Raw genomic sequence first — 20,612 nt, 5'->3', positions numbered from 1 at the left:
TGTCTTTGTGTGTCTAAATGTAAGACCATGAAGTCACCTTAATGTCTTCCAGTTGAACCTTCAAGTACCATTCATGATGGGCATGTTTCTCTGCCAAGTAGAGGGCATGCGAGTGGTAGCCAGCCTGCCGAAGAACCTTAATGGCTATTTCTACATCAAAATGTACCTCATCTTCACTGGCCTGGTGATGCAGAAACAGAAAAACAAAATCAATTATCAACTATTCTATTTATGTAATAGAAAACAGGCAAACCGTACTTTATTGTACCAGCACAATAGCAGGGTGAAATCATTACTTCACCCCAGAAATTTTAATGCGACAGCTGGGGTGGAAGGAGGGGTTTATTTTGACTTTGTTCCCATGCTCTTAGTGGTAAAGCCTACAATCTTGGTGTAGAGTACCCCAATGAAACTAACAGGAAAATACAGTTTTTATTTATTATATTTTGAGGGACAAATTTAAGCACCAACAGATAACAGGTGATAACTTACTTAACAGAACAATGGACCAATAAACCAGGAGTTACTCACCTTGATGAATTCTTCTAAACGAGCACTGTCCTTCAGCTTCGTGTAGCAGTTTAGTAAAAGAGTGGTGTGGTCTGCATTGGCTAGAGACTGAAGATGCAAAGCCTGAAGATATGCTGTCAAATTGTGTATTCGCTGGGCATCTAGAAATTTCCGGATGACATAAGAAGGCTCTAACTTGCCAATTGTCCTGGACATTAGAAAATGGAGCCAGTAAATAATGGGGAGCCATGGAAATACAAGGATATTTTGATTAGAATCAATAAGATAAAAGAATATGGTGCTTGTAAATCAACAATCAGCATTTGGACATCCTCCTTCTCAATACAAAATGCCCCATGCCCCTTGTACAGATAACAGGGAAAACCTCCCATGTTACCTGAAGACATGTGCTGGATCCACTGTACATCTTCCCTGCAATAAATTCATTGAATATTATCCATAGCTATTCTATACAGCTGGATAGTTTCTGCTGCTGGTGAAGCAGGGGAGGAGGTGAGTGTGTTTCATTGAGAAGGAGTGTCCAGTGGACTATGTGTTGGAGGTCTAAAAGTCTAAAGCTAAATGCACTCTGTAGTAAGGCTTATTTATTCAAGTATTACTATTGCAACCACACACTTAAAACTTTTTTATCAAAAGATGCAAATGTAACGAACATGATTTTTCTTTTCAAAAATCTCATTCTTAAAAAAATTATAAATCTAATACTATAAGTTTAGTAAACAATCAGGCTCTCAGCTTTCAAAAATTGAAATACTTGCTTAAAAATGTACCTCTTTATTAGAGCCTACACTACTCTCTCTGGTACACTCTCGGAAGTCACACTTGTCTCAGTTCTGGCTTTTTTCTCCAGTAGATTGTAAACTTGTGAGCCAAGCCTTTTCTACCTTTTTGTTTTCTCATCTGCATTTATTTTTATCTGAGAGATATATATATATATATATATATATATATATATATATATATATATATATATATATATACATACATACAGTCTTCCTTACTGCCTGGCACTATGGAGCACTGTAGCGCCTTATGAACTACAGTAATAATAAATATGAAATTATTTGTAATACATATCTAAATTCACAAAAGCACATGTTGCCCGACACATAAATAGTGCTTATTACTATTCACCTCCTAATTCCATTCAGCATCAGGTGACACTTGTGCCTGGTAACATAATGAAGACATACCGGATATACTGTTGGATAGCCCCATCATGATCTCCTTTGTTGTATAGGTGGTCTCCGTATTGGCGGAAGATCTCAGACAATCCATCGCTGTCCAGATGCTGACCCTTGGCCAGAGAAATGGCCATAACATAAAGATTTTTCTTAAATAGCATCTGTAGGAGCATAAAAAAGGTTTTATACTACAGCACAAAGCAGCATTCAATCTACATATCGCTATGAAATTACAATGCAAGTCTGCAGTAAAGATGTTTACACATTTTTCTTTAAACCCACACCATTCAACTAGGCCACCCTATCGATTCTATTCAGCATGATCCCTATACATATGATTTTCTGGGCTCACTACTTGTCAGTTACTGTAACAAGGCATTGTTAGTGCAACTGACCAGCAGAGATTGGAAGTAAAAGGAACTCTGCCTAACAGAGCAAATGGTGGGTTCTGTGGGTAGTTTAAAATATCTTTAATAAGAAGCTCAACCCAAATACATTTTTGCAATGATAAACTCCCGGGAATTGGAAAACAAATATGATTAGATAGATACACACACATATACACAAAATGTTTAATAAAGTTCAACTCCAAATTCAGAAAATATTTGTAATTTAATAGTGGACATCACGTGATGTCTGGTAGCAGTCACTATAATAGAGCAAAAATATGTTTGTCAAAGTCTAGATTGTACAATCTATAGTCATGTACAATATGAGATACGCTCTCATAAGGGAACAAATATTCTGCTCTGAAGCTGGAAGGTCAAAGGTTCAGGAAACAGAATTATGGCTATCCGGAAGTAACTTTGTTAAGAGTCTCAGGTCACAGTACAGTAGTCAAAATTCTGCTGTGGCTTCACAGCAGGTGAAAAAGTAAATAAGGCTTATTTATTTTACAAATGTGCACCCAGTGTGTCACTTAGCAAATGTCATATATATTTAAAATATATTGTTAGTAAGTCTGTACCTCTAGCTTGGTCTGTGTGTCCTTCTCATGTAAAGCGTGTAGGAGACCATCCCTTGTCAGAACATAGAGAGATCCCCACTCTGCCAAAACATCAACCATCTCTGTCAGTACACAGCTATATGCAATAAACTTGTTACCCAGGTCATATATGGTCAATGTTTGTCTGTCTGGTGCATGGCCATCTCCTGAACGTCCAGCAAAATCTGATCTGCGAGTGCAGAAAACCAATGGTTAATGGGAAGGAAGCATGTGACAATGTCAGCAGTAATTATTTCTTAAAAGTAATAGGTGTTGGTAGAAAGTGTGAAGATTCTCCATACCTGTCTCCATATCTGTCTCTTGATACAATGATCAAATAACCACGGTACCAATGCACAATCAGCTTTTGTCCTTCAAAAGCAAAGCAGGGTCCTCTCTCATCTGGCTGGTAAAGATACACACACTCATTACCAGCCACTACAAATTGCATGTCTTGAGATGGGTCAGACAAGGCTGAGCAGCGCAGGCCACAGCCATGAGAATCTAACTCTGTGTATGGGTAATCCTTCTGGGTCAGCTCATATGCCTGTATGTGAAGCAAAATAACACTTATTAAACATCTAACATCACAGAGCAGAAGCCCAAGAGATTCAAGGAACTCCAAGTAAATTAAGCTTTTAATAAATAATTGGGCATAATTCTCAGCAATAACTGTGGCTTCTCCAGGAATCAAACCCTTGGAAATACATTAACGTACACAGACTTGCTGACCAGCTTTCAGAGCAGCTGCACGGCTATGAAGCTTGGTCAGTCAGCCCCACTGGCAAAGGTCCTCTGTAAAATATAGACTTTCAAACTTCCTCAGCCTCATGAGGAAGGGGTACTTGAACAAATCATCAAATTCCCTTTTTATAGGCTGGTACTCTAATGTGGGTCCGCCTACTTGAATCTCTGATGTGTTATTGTACAACAGCTTCCTGTACTCACCGGTATTGGGATCCCTGAATGAAAGCCTTAGGGTCCTACATATTAAAGAGGAGGATTTTTATACTTACGATAAATCCATTTGTCTAATTCCATCTGGGGGACACGGCTAACCTTGGGCTGTATGAGGGGAGTGTGGAGTTGGCACTTAGCTAGTTAACTTGTTTAATGTATCAATGCTTACAGACCCCTCCCCTCTGCAACCCCCTATAGCTCCTCAGTTTAATTATAAAGCCCCAAGGAAGATAGGCCAAAGAACATACAGCCAAAGGGCAGAAGGGACAGAACGCAGTGTCCCCCAGATGGAAACAGAGAACCGGATTTAACGTAAGTATAAAAATCCTCTTTTTTCTTCCATCCTATATGGGGGACACTGCTACCATGGGAACGTTCTAAAGCAGCCAGCCCCCTTCCCAAGGGTGGGACCGCTCTGACAGCCGGGCACATAGAACACTATGGCCAAAGTTTGCGTCTGTAGACGCAAAGAGATGAAGCTGAGAGAATTTTGTGAAAGTATGGACCGAGGACCAAGTGCCTGCTTTGCAAAGCTGGTCCACTGAGGCCCCATTTCTTGCTGCCCAAGATGCCCCCACCGAACGGGTGGAATGGGCAGTAAGTCAACCTGGCACAGGTCGGTTAGCACGGACGTAAGCCTGCCTAATGTTTGCCGTAATCCATCTTGCAATGGATTGTTCCAAGGCTGGCCATCCTCTTTTATGTGAATCAAAAAAGGATAAAGAATCTGTGAACCGAATGCGGGAGGTGGTCGTCACAAACTCGGAGAGACCTGGCAACATCCAAACAGTCCATCGAATTTTGTCCGGAAGACGATGCCCCAGCCTTACACTGGTACCACAATCTCTTGGCTCATGTGAAATGTCAAAACCACCTCCTGTACAAACAAAGGGATTGTCCGTAGAATTGTTCTGTCCTTGTTGTGAGTCATATTTGGTTTTTCACAAGAAAGGGCTCCTAACTCTGACACACTGCGAGCTGATGCAATCGCCAGAAGAAACACTACTTTCCACGTTAAGAACCTTAAATCTGTTGAATGTAACAGTTCAAAAGGAGGCCCCTTAAGCATATCAAGTACAAGGTTGAGATCCCGTGGTGCCGTAGGCGGGACATAAGGAGGCTGGATATGCAAGACTCCCTGCAGAAACGTCCCAATATCCGGCATGTCCGCCAATCAAATGTGCTTTTAAAGAGCCCAAACGGAGACCTGCATCCAGGCCATATTGGAGGAATGCCAGGAAACGAGGTAGATGAAGACTATGTATGGCAGGGTTGATTCTCACACCATCTGATAGAAGTGCGCCAGATGAGGTGGTAGATACAAGCCGAAACTGGCTTACGAACTCGCAAGAGCGTGTTCACGACTCTAGGAGAGAATCCTCTAGACCGCCAAAGGCTGGCTTCAATAGCCATGCCGTCAAAGTCAGCCGAGGCAAATCCCTATGTCAGAATAGGCCCTGGAGAAGGAGGTCATCCCGCAGTGGTAGACGCACCCCTTGACCTGCCATCCAGATCATGTCTGCATACCGTACTATCCGCGGCCAGGCGGGAGCCACCAGTATCACTGGGAGTCCCTCTTGCCTTACTAGTCTAAGAACGCGGTGAATCATGGGTATGGGGGGGTATAGGGGGAGAGAGAGACAGATATCCCAACCGGAAGTCCCAGAGCATTGTCACAATATCTATGGCTACTGCCAGGTTGTCCCTTGTGCAGAATCTTGGGACCTTCCTATTGTGCCTTGATGCCATGAGGTCCAGGTCTGGGAGACCCCATCTCAGCATCACCGCATGGCAGATTAGATAATCTGCTTCCCAGTTCTGGATGCCTGGGATGAACACTGCTGGGATTGAGGGAACATTTTGTTCGCCCAGGTCAAAATCTGTGCTGCCATTGTCATTGCTTCTGCACTGTCTGTTGACATAAACCACAGCCGTGGCATTGTCGGCTTGTAACCTGACCGGAAATCCTTGAAGCATGGTTTGGGCTGGGAGTGGCTGGGACCGGTGTAGTTACTTCCCGTAATGACCTGTCCTTATCTTCCGGAAGAAACACTTTCTGTTCTCTGGTGTCCATGACGAGTCCCAAGGCGGCCATTCGCTGGCATGGAATCAATTGTGATTTGTGCTGGTTTATTAACCATCTATGGTGCTCAAGGATCCTGATGGTAAGAGTCAGGTGCTGTCGTAACAGATTCGCTGATGTGGCCTTGATGAGGAGATCGTCTGGAACGAAGATATGCCGCCATTACCGACACTATCTTTGTTAAAACATTGGGCGCTGTGGAAAGGCCGAAGAGAAGTGCCCGGAATTGGTAGTGAGCTAATCCTACAGTTAATCTGAGAAGTGACTGATGTCCCTCCCAAATGGGGGCGTGAAGGTAAGAGAGTTATATCTATAGACGCTAAAAATTAGTCCGCCTCCAATTCATTGATTACTGATCTGAAAGACTCCATGCGAAATCTGTCCACCGTAGGGGTAGATTTAACATTTTTAAATTTAAAATAGGATGGAATGATCCATCTGGCTTCGGGACCAGAAATAGATTTGAATAGAACCCTTGTCTTTTCTGGTTGTCCAGTACCGTGCAAATGACTCCTGCAGAAAGAAAAGCGACAAGAGAAGCAACACAGAGCTGCTTCGCCTGTTGCAAAGCAGCGATGAGGGGCTGGACCTGACAGGTCTATCACGTACACTGTCGTCATGATCCGGCAAATCCAAAGGTCTTGGGAGGATGCTACCCACTGTTCCCTGAACAGACTCAACCGCCTCCACCAGTCTTGATGTCGCAAGAAGGGGTGGATGACAGTCAGGATGCCACTTTTTCCGGAAGCTTGGAGGACGGGCGTCTCGTAGTGAGGGAGGACCTACCTCTGTTAGAGTGTCCCCCCTATTACCAGTCGGTCTGCCTCTACTCGTCTGACCTCTGGCAAAGGAGCCTCCTCGAAAGGACTGCCGAAAAGAACCAAATCAAGTAGGTTTTGCCTTAGGTACATTTACTGGAAGAAAAGTACTTTTACCACCAGCGGCCTGGCAAATACTATTGTCCAATTCGGGCACAAACAACACTGCGCCTGAATAAGGTAATGTTTCAAGCGATTTGTTAAATTCTGTATCTGTGTCCCAGGACCTCAGTCATAGGATCCTTCAGCCGAAGCCGATATGGAGGACGAAATAGAGGCTGCATTTTGGGCCGCCTCATAAGTATCCAGACGCCTCCTTTAGATGCAGGGCAAGGGAAAGTCCTGCAGTACCTTGGCCAATTGTTCCGCCCATGCTTCCATCGCTCGAACAACCCACACCGATGAAGACATGGGTCTGAAAGAGGTGCCTGCCGTTATATAGATTGATTTTAAAATGTGCCTCAACCTTGCGGTCAGTGGCATCCTGCAGGGCCGCTGTTCCTGGCACCGGAAGTGTAGTGTGGTGAGCTACTCAAGCTTCCGGAGTGTGGACCTTTGGGATCTGTTTCCAGCTAGCCAGATCCTCTTCCTGTAACGGGTACAGGGTAACCAATCTCCTTGGAATAGTAATCTTCCGGTCCGGCTGCTTCTGCGATGTCTGTTAATTCAACTGACGGTAGAAAACGGATAGGGAGTCTCATTTATTTGAAAAGACCCTGATCCGAAGATTTGAATTCATCCAAATCCATAAGGTCGAGGGCTTGTCTGACTGCCAAGACCAGATTGTCAATGTCCTGATATCTAGGGGATTCTTCCGGGTCCATGACCTGCACAGAATCTTTGTCAATAATAGGTTCACCCTCCTCTTCTGATGATCTTTCAGAATTAGAGAGTGATAGGAGAGGATTTGCAGACTGAAGCCTCTTATTTCTAGACAGTATAGGTCTTGGTGCATCTAGAAACCTGTTTAATCTGTCTAGGCCTCTGACCAATGATGAGGACCAGGCTGGTTTCTCCAGAGGAAGGGGCCTGGGTTACTGAGAGCGGATGATGGACCTGCCAAAGCCACTTCAGATGTCCCGGCGGTCTCTGGAATCCCTACTGTCACAGAGAGGGCAGTTTCTACTGAAGTGGCAGGGAGAATACCAGAAACCGCTGTTAGCCCCATAGGCTTAGTAGGCAGTTGGACCAGTGAAGTAACAGACTACGCCAAAGAAGATGCCTATACCAGTTCCCGATAGTGGGAGTACATTAAGCTGGGCCTGCGTAGTGTGTGTCCTCGCGTCATAGTCAGTACAAAGCACCCCAGGGTACTTTTGTCCAATTGGCAACTTAACTTTACACTTTGAACAAGTGAAATATTTTGTATGTGGTGCTTTCCCCTTATCAGACATATTTTTAATGGGAAAGCACACTGAAGCAATAGAATTTCAGTCACACAAGTAATAGGCTTGATATAATTACAAGTATACTAACTAATCTATGACCGTCAAAAGTTGTATCTTATAACAAGCAATATGTGAAAATATGTAGGTTGAGTAAGTAGACTACAATATATTTTAATCTACTTGCAACACATTAACAATATATATCCCTATATTCAACACTGAGTATAAAGTATATAATGTTGGTACTTAGCCTTTCAGCTAAGGCAGATCTCAAAAGAGGAGTCAGTCAGCAGAGTCCCCGCAAGCTGAGGCGAGCTGCTCTCTTCCTGGGCAATCTCTTGGTGTGCATATGGGAGAGTCCAAACATGCAAGCAGAGGTGGGGGAGCTGTACATGCCTTAGTTCCACCACCGAGGTTTCCTGCCCATTACTGGAATCTGTGTCCGTCTGTTCCTATTTTTTACAGCCTACCGCATTACGTATCTTCTGTTCTCCTCTTGAATGAAGTTTCTGCAGTTTAAACAAGATTCCCCCCTCCTTGCTTTAAGGGGGGGAACTTTATATGATCCAGCAAGATGGCGGCCACCATCGCTCCGATTAACGGCGCTCTATGCCCGTCAAGGCAGTGCTGGTATGTCGGGAGGTTGTCAGTGTGACAGCGGCTTCATTAAACCACCTGTCAGCACTGAAACACTGCAGTTGCTGTCAGTGAGCGCCGTCCGGGTCTCACAGGACAGTTGCAGTACGACTACCTAATAGAAGTTTGCTCTCTTTCTCTAGAGCATACTCCTCACATAAAGAGACCAAAAACAACTATTTTGTAAAAAGAATAAATAAAAGTGAAAAGCTATCCTCGCAAAAAAAGTAAACCCAACTCCCTTGGGCACTTAAACTAAACTGAGGAGCTACAGGGGGTTGCAGAGAAGAGGGGTCTGTCAGCATTGATACATTAAACAAGCCAACTAGTTAAGCACCAACTCCACGCTCCCCTCATACAACCCATCGTAGCAGTGTCCCCCATATAGGATGACAGAGAAATGACAGATGATTTCTGACTGGAAGAAAGCAGTGACAACCATTTCTGATCCAATAGAAGTCCCAATATAACAGTACATAATACTTTGTCCTGGGGTCTAGCACCACCTCTAATTCAAATTTGACTCCAGGGCTGTGGTGCTTTGCTAAATGGGGCCCTCAGTGTTAGTGCACTGCCAGCATTCATTTGAATCCCATTGGTGCTACAGGAAAGGGTTCTGGCACTGCTACCATCTGATTCAAATGTAGGGGAATTAGGATGCAGCACCCGAATACAGTTGTCCCCTCTTAATAACTTCATGAGAACTCTGTAAATAGCTACTATGGGGCTCCCAGCACTGCATTCACCGATACCCAGCATTCGGGAGTGAGAGAGGCAGTCTAAACACAACAGAGACCAGGCAGATCCACACAGGGTTAAGAGTTTAACTTTAAAAATGATCTAAATATTACATACATTTTTCACAAGGTGCCTAATGCATCAAACATTACATTGAGAGATGGGCGGCCTCGGTTCCCCGAGAACCGAACCCACCCGAACTTTGCCTATCCGAGTACCGAGCCGAGCAGGGTCGGTACTCTCCTGCCCGCTCGGAATCCAAATCAAGACCGAACGTCTTTGTGACGTCGTCGGATCTCAGGGCTCTGTTCTCGCGATAATTGAAATCCATAAATACCCGCCTCCACAGCAATCCATCGCCATTTGACGGAGGGACAGAGCAGGGTGTAGTCACAGGCTGATTAGAGCAGGGACAGAGAATATACCTTATTCTTCATCCAATTCTGATAACAATTGATAGAGAAGAGAGGAGGATAGGAGAGTCTTTTTTTTCAATATTTGGCACTACAAGTGCTTTTGGGGTGTCCCCCATTCTTTTGCATTAATATTTCTGGCTGTCAAAAGTCCTATTTGTCAGCAGTATCCAAAACAATTTGTAGCACTACAAGTGCTTTGGGCTCATAATGGATACAAAGCAGTCCACATATGAGCAAGCAACCAGGTTCTGTCACCAGTCCTGATGGTAGTGTTCCCAGTATGTCATCTGGGAAAGGCGATGTCAAACTACACAGTCTGTTGAAATCAGTCAAAAAAACACACACCCAATAAAATGTTACCGTGTTGAAGGGAAAAAGAAGTGTTACTGAGAAAAAGTTAACTGCCGGTAAAAAAAAAAAATTGCCAACTTGCCATTCTACACACGCAGTGGCAAAGAAAGAATGAGGCCTTAGCCTCTCTCTATTAGTGGCAGATCAAAAAATGTTACAGAGTCTTCTTCTTGTACGGACACTCGTGACAAAGCAAAACCAAGTAACTTGGAGTTTAAAAGTGGTGCACAAGTACTGTTACGCGTGAAAGCCGAGCTGCAAGAAAACAGTAAGGCATTAGAAGATAATGTATGCTCCGAATCAGAAATGATACCAATTCCTGTGGAGAGTCCATCCAACAGTGGTATGTCTAATCGTGAGCATTATGTTAGTGACAGTGTACCCATAAAGAAGGTTCCTTTCAGCAGTTCTGCTGATGTGTGCCTTAATAGCCCGAGTGTAGTTGGCAATTGAGGATGCCACTTTTGAATTAGAAGAGGATGAGGGGGAGATTTGTGTAGGCGACGAGGGCACTAATGATGATGTTGATGATTATGATGCAGACAGATACCAAATTGCCTTTCTCAATTTATATTTATATTCTAGACTCTATAACGGCTGAATAGTTTTCTATTTTACTCCTAGTGGAGAGGGGGTCTGATGCAGACAGATACCAAACTTCCTTGGTCCATTTATTTTTACTTTCTAATTCCACAGTCTATGCAGGCTGCTTTTTTTCTATTCAACTACAAGTGGAGGGCAGGGGAGGGCATAGATAGCCACCAAACTACTACCTTGGTCCATTTATTTTTGCTTTCTAATTCCACTATCTATGTAGGCTGCTTTATTTCTATTCAACTACAAGTGGCGTGTGTAATATACACCCAAAGACGATAACTACATTGCCAATAATCAAAGATGGAGGAGCTAGACAACCAGGTTTGTCTGTATAATTTGCAGGCAAGTGTTCGCTTTAAGGACGGCCTACCAGGGATTAAACGTTTTTTTTTTCATAATTTATTAGTTTTAGAATTACCTCACTTATCCAAAAAACACGCAATGATGGTTTGGCAAAACCAAAACCAAAACACGACGGTAATCCAGATCCAAAACCAAAACACAGGGGTCAGTGAACATCTCTAATTACATTATACATTTTACAACTAAACTAAATTTTCTCAACTTCATACAGTGAGTGCTATGTTGTATTTAAGTTATTAGGTTGCTAAGTTATAAAAGAAAACAGATAATCTTTTAGAAATGTATCATTTAGAAATGTATCATTTAAAAGTCACAAGCGACAGTACTCACCCTCACACACTCTGTTGTGACCACAAAGAGATGGGTGGTCTTGCCGGTCTGCCTAAAAGCCATGCCTGTGATAGGATAACTTCCCTCTTGCAGAATCTGTGTCTTACTATGTCTATCTCTAGTTATATCACCCTTGGTTAGGACAACACTTCCATCTGCAAATCCTAAGGGCAAGAAGGATAATGAAATTAAAGAAATGAGAAAGAAGACACATGTATACAGTAAATAAAACAGTGTAAAACTTCTGGTGCTAGAGAGTGTTAACACACAATTTGTGAAATGCAAAATCCAAAGAATTTGTAAAGATAAAAAGGTAAACCATCTAAAATTTCTTATGGTTTACATGTACACAGTACATCAAGGAAACTTACATTCCTGAAATATAAATGAAGATGCATCAGATTTTTATGCATGAACACATCTGCTTATTGGGACATATTAAAGCTCTTTACATCACCAAGAAACAAAACAACTATAAGCAATGCACCTTCTGTTGTAGAATAACCTGTTAATAAATATAACTTGGGTTTAGTTACCGCACAACCAACAATCAATATAAACCCAAGTATTTATTAAAAAAAAAAAGAAAAAAAAAAAAAAAAGGGAGGATTTTTATAGTCACCGTAAAATCCAGTTCTCTAAATCCATTTGGGTAACACTGCTAACCATGGGGAGGTTCCAAAGCTGCCCCTAGTGGTGGCTACACTCAGATGCGCGCAAAAAACGTTTTGGCCAAAGCTAGCGTCTTATGAAACAAAGACGTTAAAGCGATAGAATCTGGTAAATGTGTTGACTGAAGAACAGGTAGCTGCCCGACACTTGCTCGACCGAGGCTCCATTCTGCGCTGCCCAGGAGATCCTTCAGAAAGATAAGCTTGAAGAATGGTAGGCTTTATCCATCTGGCAACTGCTTTATAAGACCAGTAGACTATCAGTTTTATGTAAGGAGGCCGAGGTCCACAGAGCCGCAAAGCCTCGACAACAACCTACAAAAGGAGAACCCCGACTACCAGATTGCAATTCCTGGGTCAACACAGGTACAATATCCTGATGCTCAGGATACTCAGATACTTGTCTCGCAGATGATATAGTGAGTAAAGAAGAATACCATCCAGGTCAGAAATTTTTAAAAAAAAGTGACAGATTCCAGTGGTTGGACGGAGACTTCTGTAGTGCTGAAAGAACCAAATTCAAGTCCTGTGGGGCTGCCCACGGAACAAAGGGTGGTTGGAGATGAAGAACTCCCTGAAGAAAAGTGTGGACCTCAAGCTCAGGCCCCTGTCCAGACAATCCTGGAGGAAGGATAGGAAACTAGCCAGGCGGAAAGAAGAGGTAGAGGCCCCTTGACTTTCACACCATCCTACTTAGGTCTTCCAGACTTGATGATAATTTTTAGAAGACGCTGGTTTCTTGGCCTTAATCGTCAACTGGATGACCTTTGCAGAGAGACTTTTTCTCCAGAGAATCAGGGCCTCAGACCCCAGGCCATCAAAGCCAGTCGTACCAAATCCTGATGAAAGACCGGGGCTGACTCAAAAGATCTTCCTTGAGAGGAAGCCTCCAGTGTGGTTCTACCGCCATGCCGAGAAGATCAGCATACCACAATCTTCTCGGCCAGTCTGGTGTCAGCAGAGCTACTGGCACCACCTCCCTCTTGGTCTTTTTCAGCACCCAAGGCATTGTGGAAATCAGAGCGAAGATATACACCGCCTGGTAGTGCCAAGGCACTGTCATGGCATCCATTAGGAATGCCTGTGGGTCCTTGATGGCCTCTAGGCTGAACCACAAAGTGGATCAGCATTGTGCGAAGACCATGTCAACTCAAGTAGTCAGCTTTCCAATTGTCCAGCCTGGGATAAAAACCACCTAGATGGCAGGGACATGAAATTCCGCCCAGTGCATGATCTTAACTGCCGCCTTTATGGCAAAGGGACTTCTGGTCCCCCGTTGGTGGTTGATATACGTCACAGCCATGGCACTGTTGAATTGGCCTGTTCCTCAGAAGGAACTGTGCCTGTACCAGAGCATTGAAGACTGCTCAAAGCTCAAGAATGATGATGGGCAACATTGCCTCCTCCCTGGTGCAAAGCCCCTGAAGACAGAGGTTCAACATCGCCGCACCCCATCCTTGTAGGCTGGCGTCTGTGGTCATTATAGTTCAGTCCCACACTGAGAAGGAACGCCCGACTGAGATTCCATGCCATCGGTCACCGAAAGAGAAAATAACGGGTCGTTGCCAAAAGATGGAAAGACTGCATCGGCAATTGAGGATTGGCACTTGACAACCATGCCAGTATCTTGTCTTGGAAAGTTCGGTAGTGCAAGCAAGCAAACTGCCCTGTTTCAAAACAAGACACCATTCTCCGCATAAGTTTCATGCACTGAAGGATGGAAACATGCTTGAGAGATAACAATGACTTCAACTGTTTTTGAATGGCCAGAATCTTTTCCACAGCCAATACACCTTCGACACCTGGGGGTATATTTACTAAACTGTGAGATTGAAAAAGTGGAGATGTTGCCTATAGCAACAAATCAGATTCTAGCTGTCATTTTGATTCTATAGGCAATTTAGCAAAAATACCCCCTGGTGTTCAACACGAGACCCAGAAAAACCATGTTCAGGGTAGTTACAAGGCTGGACTTTATCTGACCGACACCTATCCGTGCGATTCCAGCGTTTCTGCTGTCAAGAGCAAGTGGGACAGAAGAGGGGCAGAGATCTCTTTTAACAAGTGCTTGCTGAGGTACGGTATTACAGTCACCCCTGTTTATCGTATAATGGCTGCTATGACTGTCATCACTTTCTAAATACCTGCGGTGCTGTTGCCAGACCAAAGGGTAGAGGTCTGAAATGGTAATGGGACGTGTCCACTGCAAACCGGAAGTGCTTGTTGTGGCCTTCCCATAATGGTATGTAAAGTATGCATCCTTGATATCCAAGGAAGCAGGAAACTCATTCATTTCCATGGCATTGATAACTGAGCGAACAGAATCCATCCTGAATCTGGTTACCCTCAACTGTAAGCAGAGGGATTTCAGGTTCACGATGGGCTGTAAGGACAAATCTGTTTCTGTCTACCAGGAATCTAAGTCCATGTACCCCAGAAAGAGTGGGTGATAAAAAGGAAAAAGGAAAAATAAGGTGTGGAGTGGTGAGGAATATACAGTACTTGCAGAACAGGTGTTTTATAGTCTCTATACCAAGATGCTGTTTCAAAGCAGGTTTGCAGGGAAGTATCACAAGAGACATAAAATTCAGTGCCTGTTTAAGACAGCTGCCATTACATTTCTGCATCTCCAGGAATACCCAGTAAGGCTAAGCTAATCTCTGGTATATAAAAACACTAATACCACCAGGGCTAATGCAGTCTGCAGATTGGCACTCCACCATTTGGTGTGCACACCATAGCCGGAGGCTGTTATGGGCATATCAGTCCCTCCGGAATTGCTAAGTGCGAGCACCATGCTGGGCACCCAAACAACTTCTTTGCCTATAGTGTAAAGACACGGAGGCTAATTAAGTGCACTGCTTCAGGACATAGTAGATACACCCAATAAGTGATAATATCTCACAGAGGGAAGTATAAAAAGAATTTAAAAAAACAAAACAAAACACAAGACAAAGAAAAAAGAAAAACAGTGAAGATCAGACAGAGCCCAAGCTCATAACCTCTTATGTCTGAGGACACCTGTAAAACACTGTCTGACAGTAGGAGGGAGTTCACTAGCAGAGGAGGAGTTCTATTCTTAAAGTGCCCTGCCTCCTGTTACAGGACTTTAAACCCAAAGTAATGTATGGGTCCGACAGAAGAAAAAATGAAACCAGTCACAAAGAACATTGTTCCACATAGCAAGCTTCTTCGCATCTTAATGTGTGTTAAAGTTTAACAAACTTAAAAAAGAAAGAAAAGAAAAAAATATATGCCCATCCTGTTGACATGTTCCCAAATACTTAAGCTCTCTTATTTCTAGGAAAGGTACTTAATGTCTTTCAACAAGAGAGAAAACAGTCAAAAATAGCAAATCCAATCAGTGAACAAATACTAGTGCTCAGAATACAAGGGCAGATTGTGTCACTAGGCCAAATCATTAAGCTACAGGATGTGTTTCTGATATGGCCATATATGTTGATGCCCAAACTGAAAAGATCCAGTCATTTGTCACCTAGTGGCCAGATGACATGGAGGCTTGTTACTATGGTCATGACCACACAAATAGGTTGGTAGCTGTTATCTGCTGACCAGCTGTTTCAGCATGCCCAAAAACAAAGATTCCATTTCATCTGTAATATAGTTCAAGCTGTTGCACAACATATTGGTACATGCACTACCTACCAATTGCCATGAAGTTGAGATTTTCATGAACGGTGATGCAGGATACTACAGTAGGTTTATTACCAGGAATGGCAGGAAAGATTCTAGTGCAGAGTGGGTTACCCCCATCTCGCTTTTCCAAGTTCCAAACCTTTACCTGACAAAGGAGGAAATTTAAATGTTAGAATGGAAATACGTAAACAAAAGACAAATGCAACTGAGATATTTATTTTATTTCTGGCAATATTTTGTATGGGGCTTGGACTGGCGATTATAATTATCAAAGGATCGACAATTGGGTCTGTGTTGCAGGTTTGAAATATGGGCATCATGAGAAATTTGGTGCATAAAGTGTATTATTTTCATACTAATTTGATTTATTGGTAGGCTCTGCATACCCCAGTATACACACATCTAATTTTACAATGATTATACTTGTTACAATTTCTTGACACAACAATAAATACAATTTGCACTTGTAAGAAAGCCGAAAAATTGCATTGCCTTCACTTACCACAGGGTTTACACCCTCCTCATCCTCTCCCACAGAAACAAGGATGCTGTGCTGTTTTAGTTGATGAAGGTGGGTGACACGGAGTTTGTAAGCCTGGAATGAGCTGAGCTGGAGGGAACGCGGCAGGAACCAGATTTGTCCTGTCATATCTGATACTCAGTTAAAGATGTCAATACACATCATATTTATGAACAATTTTAATATTAGAATTGTATGTTTCAATATTCCAATTAAGGTTATTACTATTATCTTTTATTCAGATAGCCAAGCACCTATAAATTATAAAGTGCTTTACAGAGAATGTTTTAATCAGTCTCACCATCCCAGCCCCCTTTGAGCTTACAGTCTAAAGTCTCAGACACATCATCACCATGTATTTATATAGCGCCACTGATTCCGCGGCGCTGTACAGAGACACATTAATCCCTGCCCCATTGGAGCTTACAATCTAAATTCCCTAACACACACACACACACAGACACACAGACAGACTAGGGACAATTTTGATAGCAGCCAATTAACCTACCAGTATGTTTTTGGACTGTGAGAGGAAACCGGAGCACCCGGAGGAAACCCGCACACAGGGAGGACATACAAACTCCACACAGATAAGGCCATGGTCGGGAATTGAACTCATGACCCCGGTGCTGTGAGGCAGATCGGCCAACCACTAGGCCACTGTGCTGCTCAGACACACATTAACCTATCAATATATTTTTGTACCTCGGTAGAAAAATTGGAGCACCTAAAGCAAAGCCAGGCAAACATGGGGAGAACACAAAAATTCCACACCAAGAGTGCCCTGGTTGGAATAGAATCCATGGTCTTGGCACTGTAAGGCAGTAATACTAAGGTTAAGGCTAGTCCAAAGAAAAAAGGGTCATAACAGTTTTGCTATATTTAATCAAAGTGGGAAATACCACTTTTTTATTTTTTTAAATGATAAAACATAAAATGACTGAAACATTAAGAGAATTGGATTGCATTAAAGTTACCAATATCCACATATTCCAGAGCCAGTACAAAAATAATCTATAAACCTATCAAACTGCAAGTTATTCAACACTGATAACCACAAGTGGCTTTAGAGCTTTCCCCCTAGACAGATTTCTGGGGGTAAATTTTATCAAGCTGTGGGATTGAAAAAGTGGAGAAGGTGCTGATAGCAACCAATCAGATTCTAGTTATCATTTTGTACATTACACTAAATCACAGCTAGAATCTGATTGGTTGCTATGGGCAACATCTCCACTTTTTCAAACCCCCAGTTTGATAAATTTACCCCCTGGACTCCAAGATGTCATTTACTCATGCTCATTTAAGGTGTCACCAAGACTGGGAGTAGAAGTACGCTAATTACTTAAGAAAGAATATCCACACTGTTACATACCTTATTTATTCTATGGCACTATTCAGGTGCTCAAACAGTTGAAGATTCAGACAGAACCCACTAAGCTGGCCACACACAAGACATTTCTGCCTCTGAGTACAAGGTCTTAGCAACAAAACCAATGTCCTATTTGATCAGAAACATAGGTGACCAAACTAGATAAGCTCAAAATGTTTGGACCAACTCCTGCAACAATGCGACCTGTTAATGCGGTAGAAAGATAATCACACACACATCAACAGTGCTCATCTTCCAAATGCATCGACCGACATGACCAATAAAGATCCGATTGCTTTTGATTGGATTATAACTGGGCATCACTGGATGGCAGAAACTAATTATACAATAGTTATATAAATACCCTGGATCTTGGGTACCTTATGGTACCAACACACAATTGTGTTCACAATGCATTAACAAATAGTAATTACATCTTAATGACTGAAAAGGTCATTCACACATATTATGTTTTCCTAGATTTTATACTATTTTAGCTGCGAGATTAATGATAAAACACACAATGCAATCAAACATAAAAGACTATGCAAAAACACTATGCTAGATACCATTCTAAAGCATAACAATATAAAACAATCTAAGATAAAAATCGACATAAGAAATCAAGTGAAAAACAAAACAAACATTTGTGATGCAGATGATAAAGTAACAAACTTATATATTTATGATCAATCAATTCCAAAACATTTCCACATCATGTACGACAGAGACACTAGGCACTTAGAAAAATTAAACTCAACATATAATATGATCACATTAGATTTACAATATGTATAAAAACATCAACTGACTCAATGACAGATATCAGGAAAAGGATATCCCCAAAGAGCAAACTGCCCCGGCCAGAGTCGCATACTGTCAGTCCAGGCGGCAGGGTAAGAGGTTTACCGCCCTCTCCGGGTAACCGCACAGACTCTTTCTCAAAGAAAATGAATCGCCGCCACTGTAGAAAGGCCGCCATCTTTCCCTCTTCCGTATAGCAGAGTCACATGACTCCGTAATGATAATAACACGTGATGGAACGTTCGATGAAAACACTATCCTGCCGGCCAATCTACTACTACTCTAGCTTGGGACGTATGAGAAGATGCGTGCGCCATATTTTATATGGGCATATTGCCCAAATAACGATTATACAGATATTTTTTGCTGAATGTAATTAATTAGCATATTAAAGAGTTTCTCATTTTTTGTAATTAAAACTTTTTGCTAGCAAATACATATACGTTTTATTATATTCCATTGAAATTATCCATAATACAGTCCTTGACTTCACAAGCTAAATATTTCTCAACATCAAACTCCTAGAGACTCAAGTGATACATTCACAAATCAAAACTTGAGAAGTGGAATATTACACTTATGAGCTCATGAAGATTGGGACATATGTCCTGTAGTGTAAAGTACGTATTTACTGCAGATTTGTATGCATATTACACTTGTGACTCCTTTCATTTAGAGATGGGGCCAGGGGAGGGAAGTAGCAGGTAAGTGTGGGCATAGCCATAACTAAAAAATGAAACCATACTTGCAAGTATTGACAACCTCCCCTCTGGATTGCAGTTGGGAGGAGGGGGAGGGGGGGGGTAATGTGGTAACATGACTACAAACAGCTGAGAATGACAAGTCTCCCTGTTTAAATGTTTTTTTTTCTAATTTTGAATCCCATTGGCTTAAAAGATGCACGTTTGAAGAGGATCCCCGCTGGTTTTAGGTAGCTGATAAATGTCTAAAAGAGGGTGCCGGAGAGTGTTTTTTAATATTATAGTTCCCAGCAGGCCCTGAATGCCAGGGCATGCTAGCAATTATGGTTAAACAAGCGCCAGAATGTTCTGTGAGCCATGGATATGCTGAAACTTATAGTTCTACAAGATATCATATACTTATGGTCAATCAATTCCAAAACATCTCTACGTCATGTACGACTCAAAAACTGTGCACTTAGAACAGTGAAATTGTGCTATTGCTAAAATGTACAATAATATAATGTATATTATTATCAATATTTTTAAACACATGAATTGACTGAATGAAAGACAACAGTCAAGGATCATCATAATTTAATTATATAGCGCCACCAATTCCGCAGCGAATATTTGTCATTCACAAGAGTCCCTGCCACATTGGAGCTTAAAGTCTAAATTCCCTAACAAACACATATTAATTTGGTCAGCACCCAATTAACCTACCAGTATGTTTTTGGAGTGTGGGAGTAAACCGGAGCACCTGGAGGAAACCCACGCGAAACATGGGGAGAACATACAAACTCCACACAGATAAGCCCATGGTGAAGAATCACAGTACTAACCACTAAGTCACCATGCTATATTTATCCCGTAAGAGCCAGCATTCCCGCACAGTTTAGGGGTGCCAGGGCTTGCTGGGACCAGCACCAGAAAAAAATGCTGAAATCTATCTTTAAACAAAAAGGTAGAGAGAGAAAGAAAAACAACAGAGGCACTCCAGTCCCTACATAAATTATATTGATAAAAAGTTATATTTTATTAGTTTAATTAAAAAGAAAAAGACGATATTTTCAGAAACAAGGTGAAATATTGATTTAAAAAATGGTGTTTTACATGTGTAGTGTATATTAAAAATACTTGAGGAGCCCTTCAGTGGCAATATGGGCATTTGTCAAAAATAGGATCCTGTTCAAAAACTGATTATTAGTTTTTATACTGTGTTTGGTATAATAATCCCATTAGATGTTTGAGAACACAGTATAGCACCAGCTATTAAATCATTGCTGGGTACCTCAAAGATAGTTCTGAACAGCTGAATTTTTACGTTTGTATATTAAATATATTTGGATATGGTCTGCAAATAGCTCATTGAAGAAGTGGACATCCTCATAAATATATACAAGCTATTTAATAATGGTTTAAAGTGATTATAATATATATTGATATCACTTGTTACATATCCATTTATAAGTGCTCAATACTGATCAAGGAGTGAAATAGTCATCCACATCACAGTATTGTTATTATC

At 42.0% G+C, this 20,612-nt stretch overlaps 1 protein-coding gene across 2 annotated transcripts in view; it reads right to left on the bottom strand.

Moving 5' to 3' along the window:
- Window positions 1-18,856, bottom strand: part of VPS11 (VPS11 core subunit of CORVET and HOPS complexes) — a 31,171-nt gene extending 12,315 nt beyond the window's left edge. Inside the window, exons 1-9 of one of the 2 annotated variants that reach the window (XM_075190571.1) lie at window positions 18,439-18,856; window positions 16,211-16,360; window positions 15,718-15,853; window positions 11,381-11,544; window positions 3,003-3,247; window positions 2,683-2,890; window positions 1,725-1,876; window positions 532-718; window positions 38-181 (exon numbers count right to left, since the gene is read on the bottom strand). In XM_075190571.1, coding sequence (XP_075046672.1) covers window positions 38-181; window positions 532-718; window positions 1,725-1,876; window positions 2,683-2,890; window positions 3,003-3,247; window positions 11,381-11,544; window positions 15,718-15,853; window positions 16,211-16,360; window positions 18,439-18,579 — 1,527 coding nt within the window. In that variant the 5' untranslated portion in view covers window positions 18,580-18,856. The remainder of the gene's footprint in view (window positions 1-37; window positions 182-531; window positions 719-1,724; window positions 1,877-2,682; window positions 2,891-3,002; window positions 3,248-11,380; window positions 11,545-15,717; window positions 15,854-16,210; window positions 16,361-18,438) is intronic. The other variant, XM_075190572.1, reaches the window with a different exon arrangement.
- Window positions 18,857-20,612: the final 1,756 nt, after the last annotated feature.

This window comes from Mixophyes fleayi, chromosome 11 (genome assembly GCF_038048845.1).
Source record: "Mixophyes fleayi isolate aMixFle1 chromosome 11, aMixFle1.hap1, whole genome shotgun sequence".
Lineage (NCBI taxonomy): Eukaryota > Metazoa > Chordata > Amphibia > Anura > Limnodynastidae > Mixophyes > Mixophyes fleayi.
The sequence above is the reverse complement of the archived record's forward strand: the minus strand, read 5'-3'. Positions and strand labels throughout refer to the sequence as shown.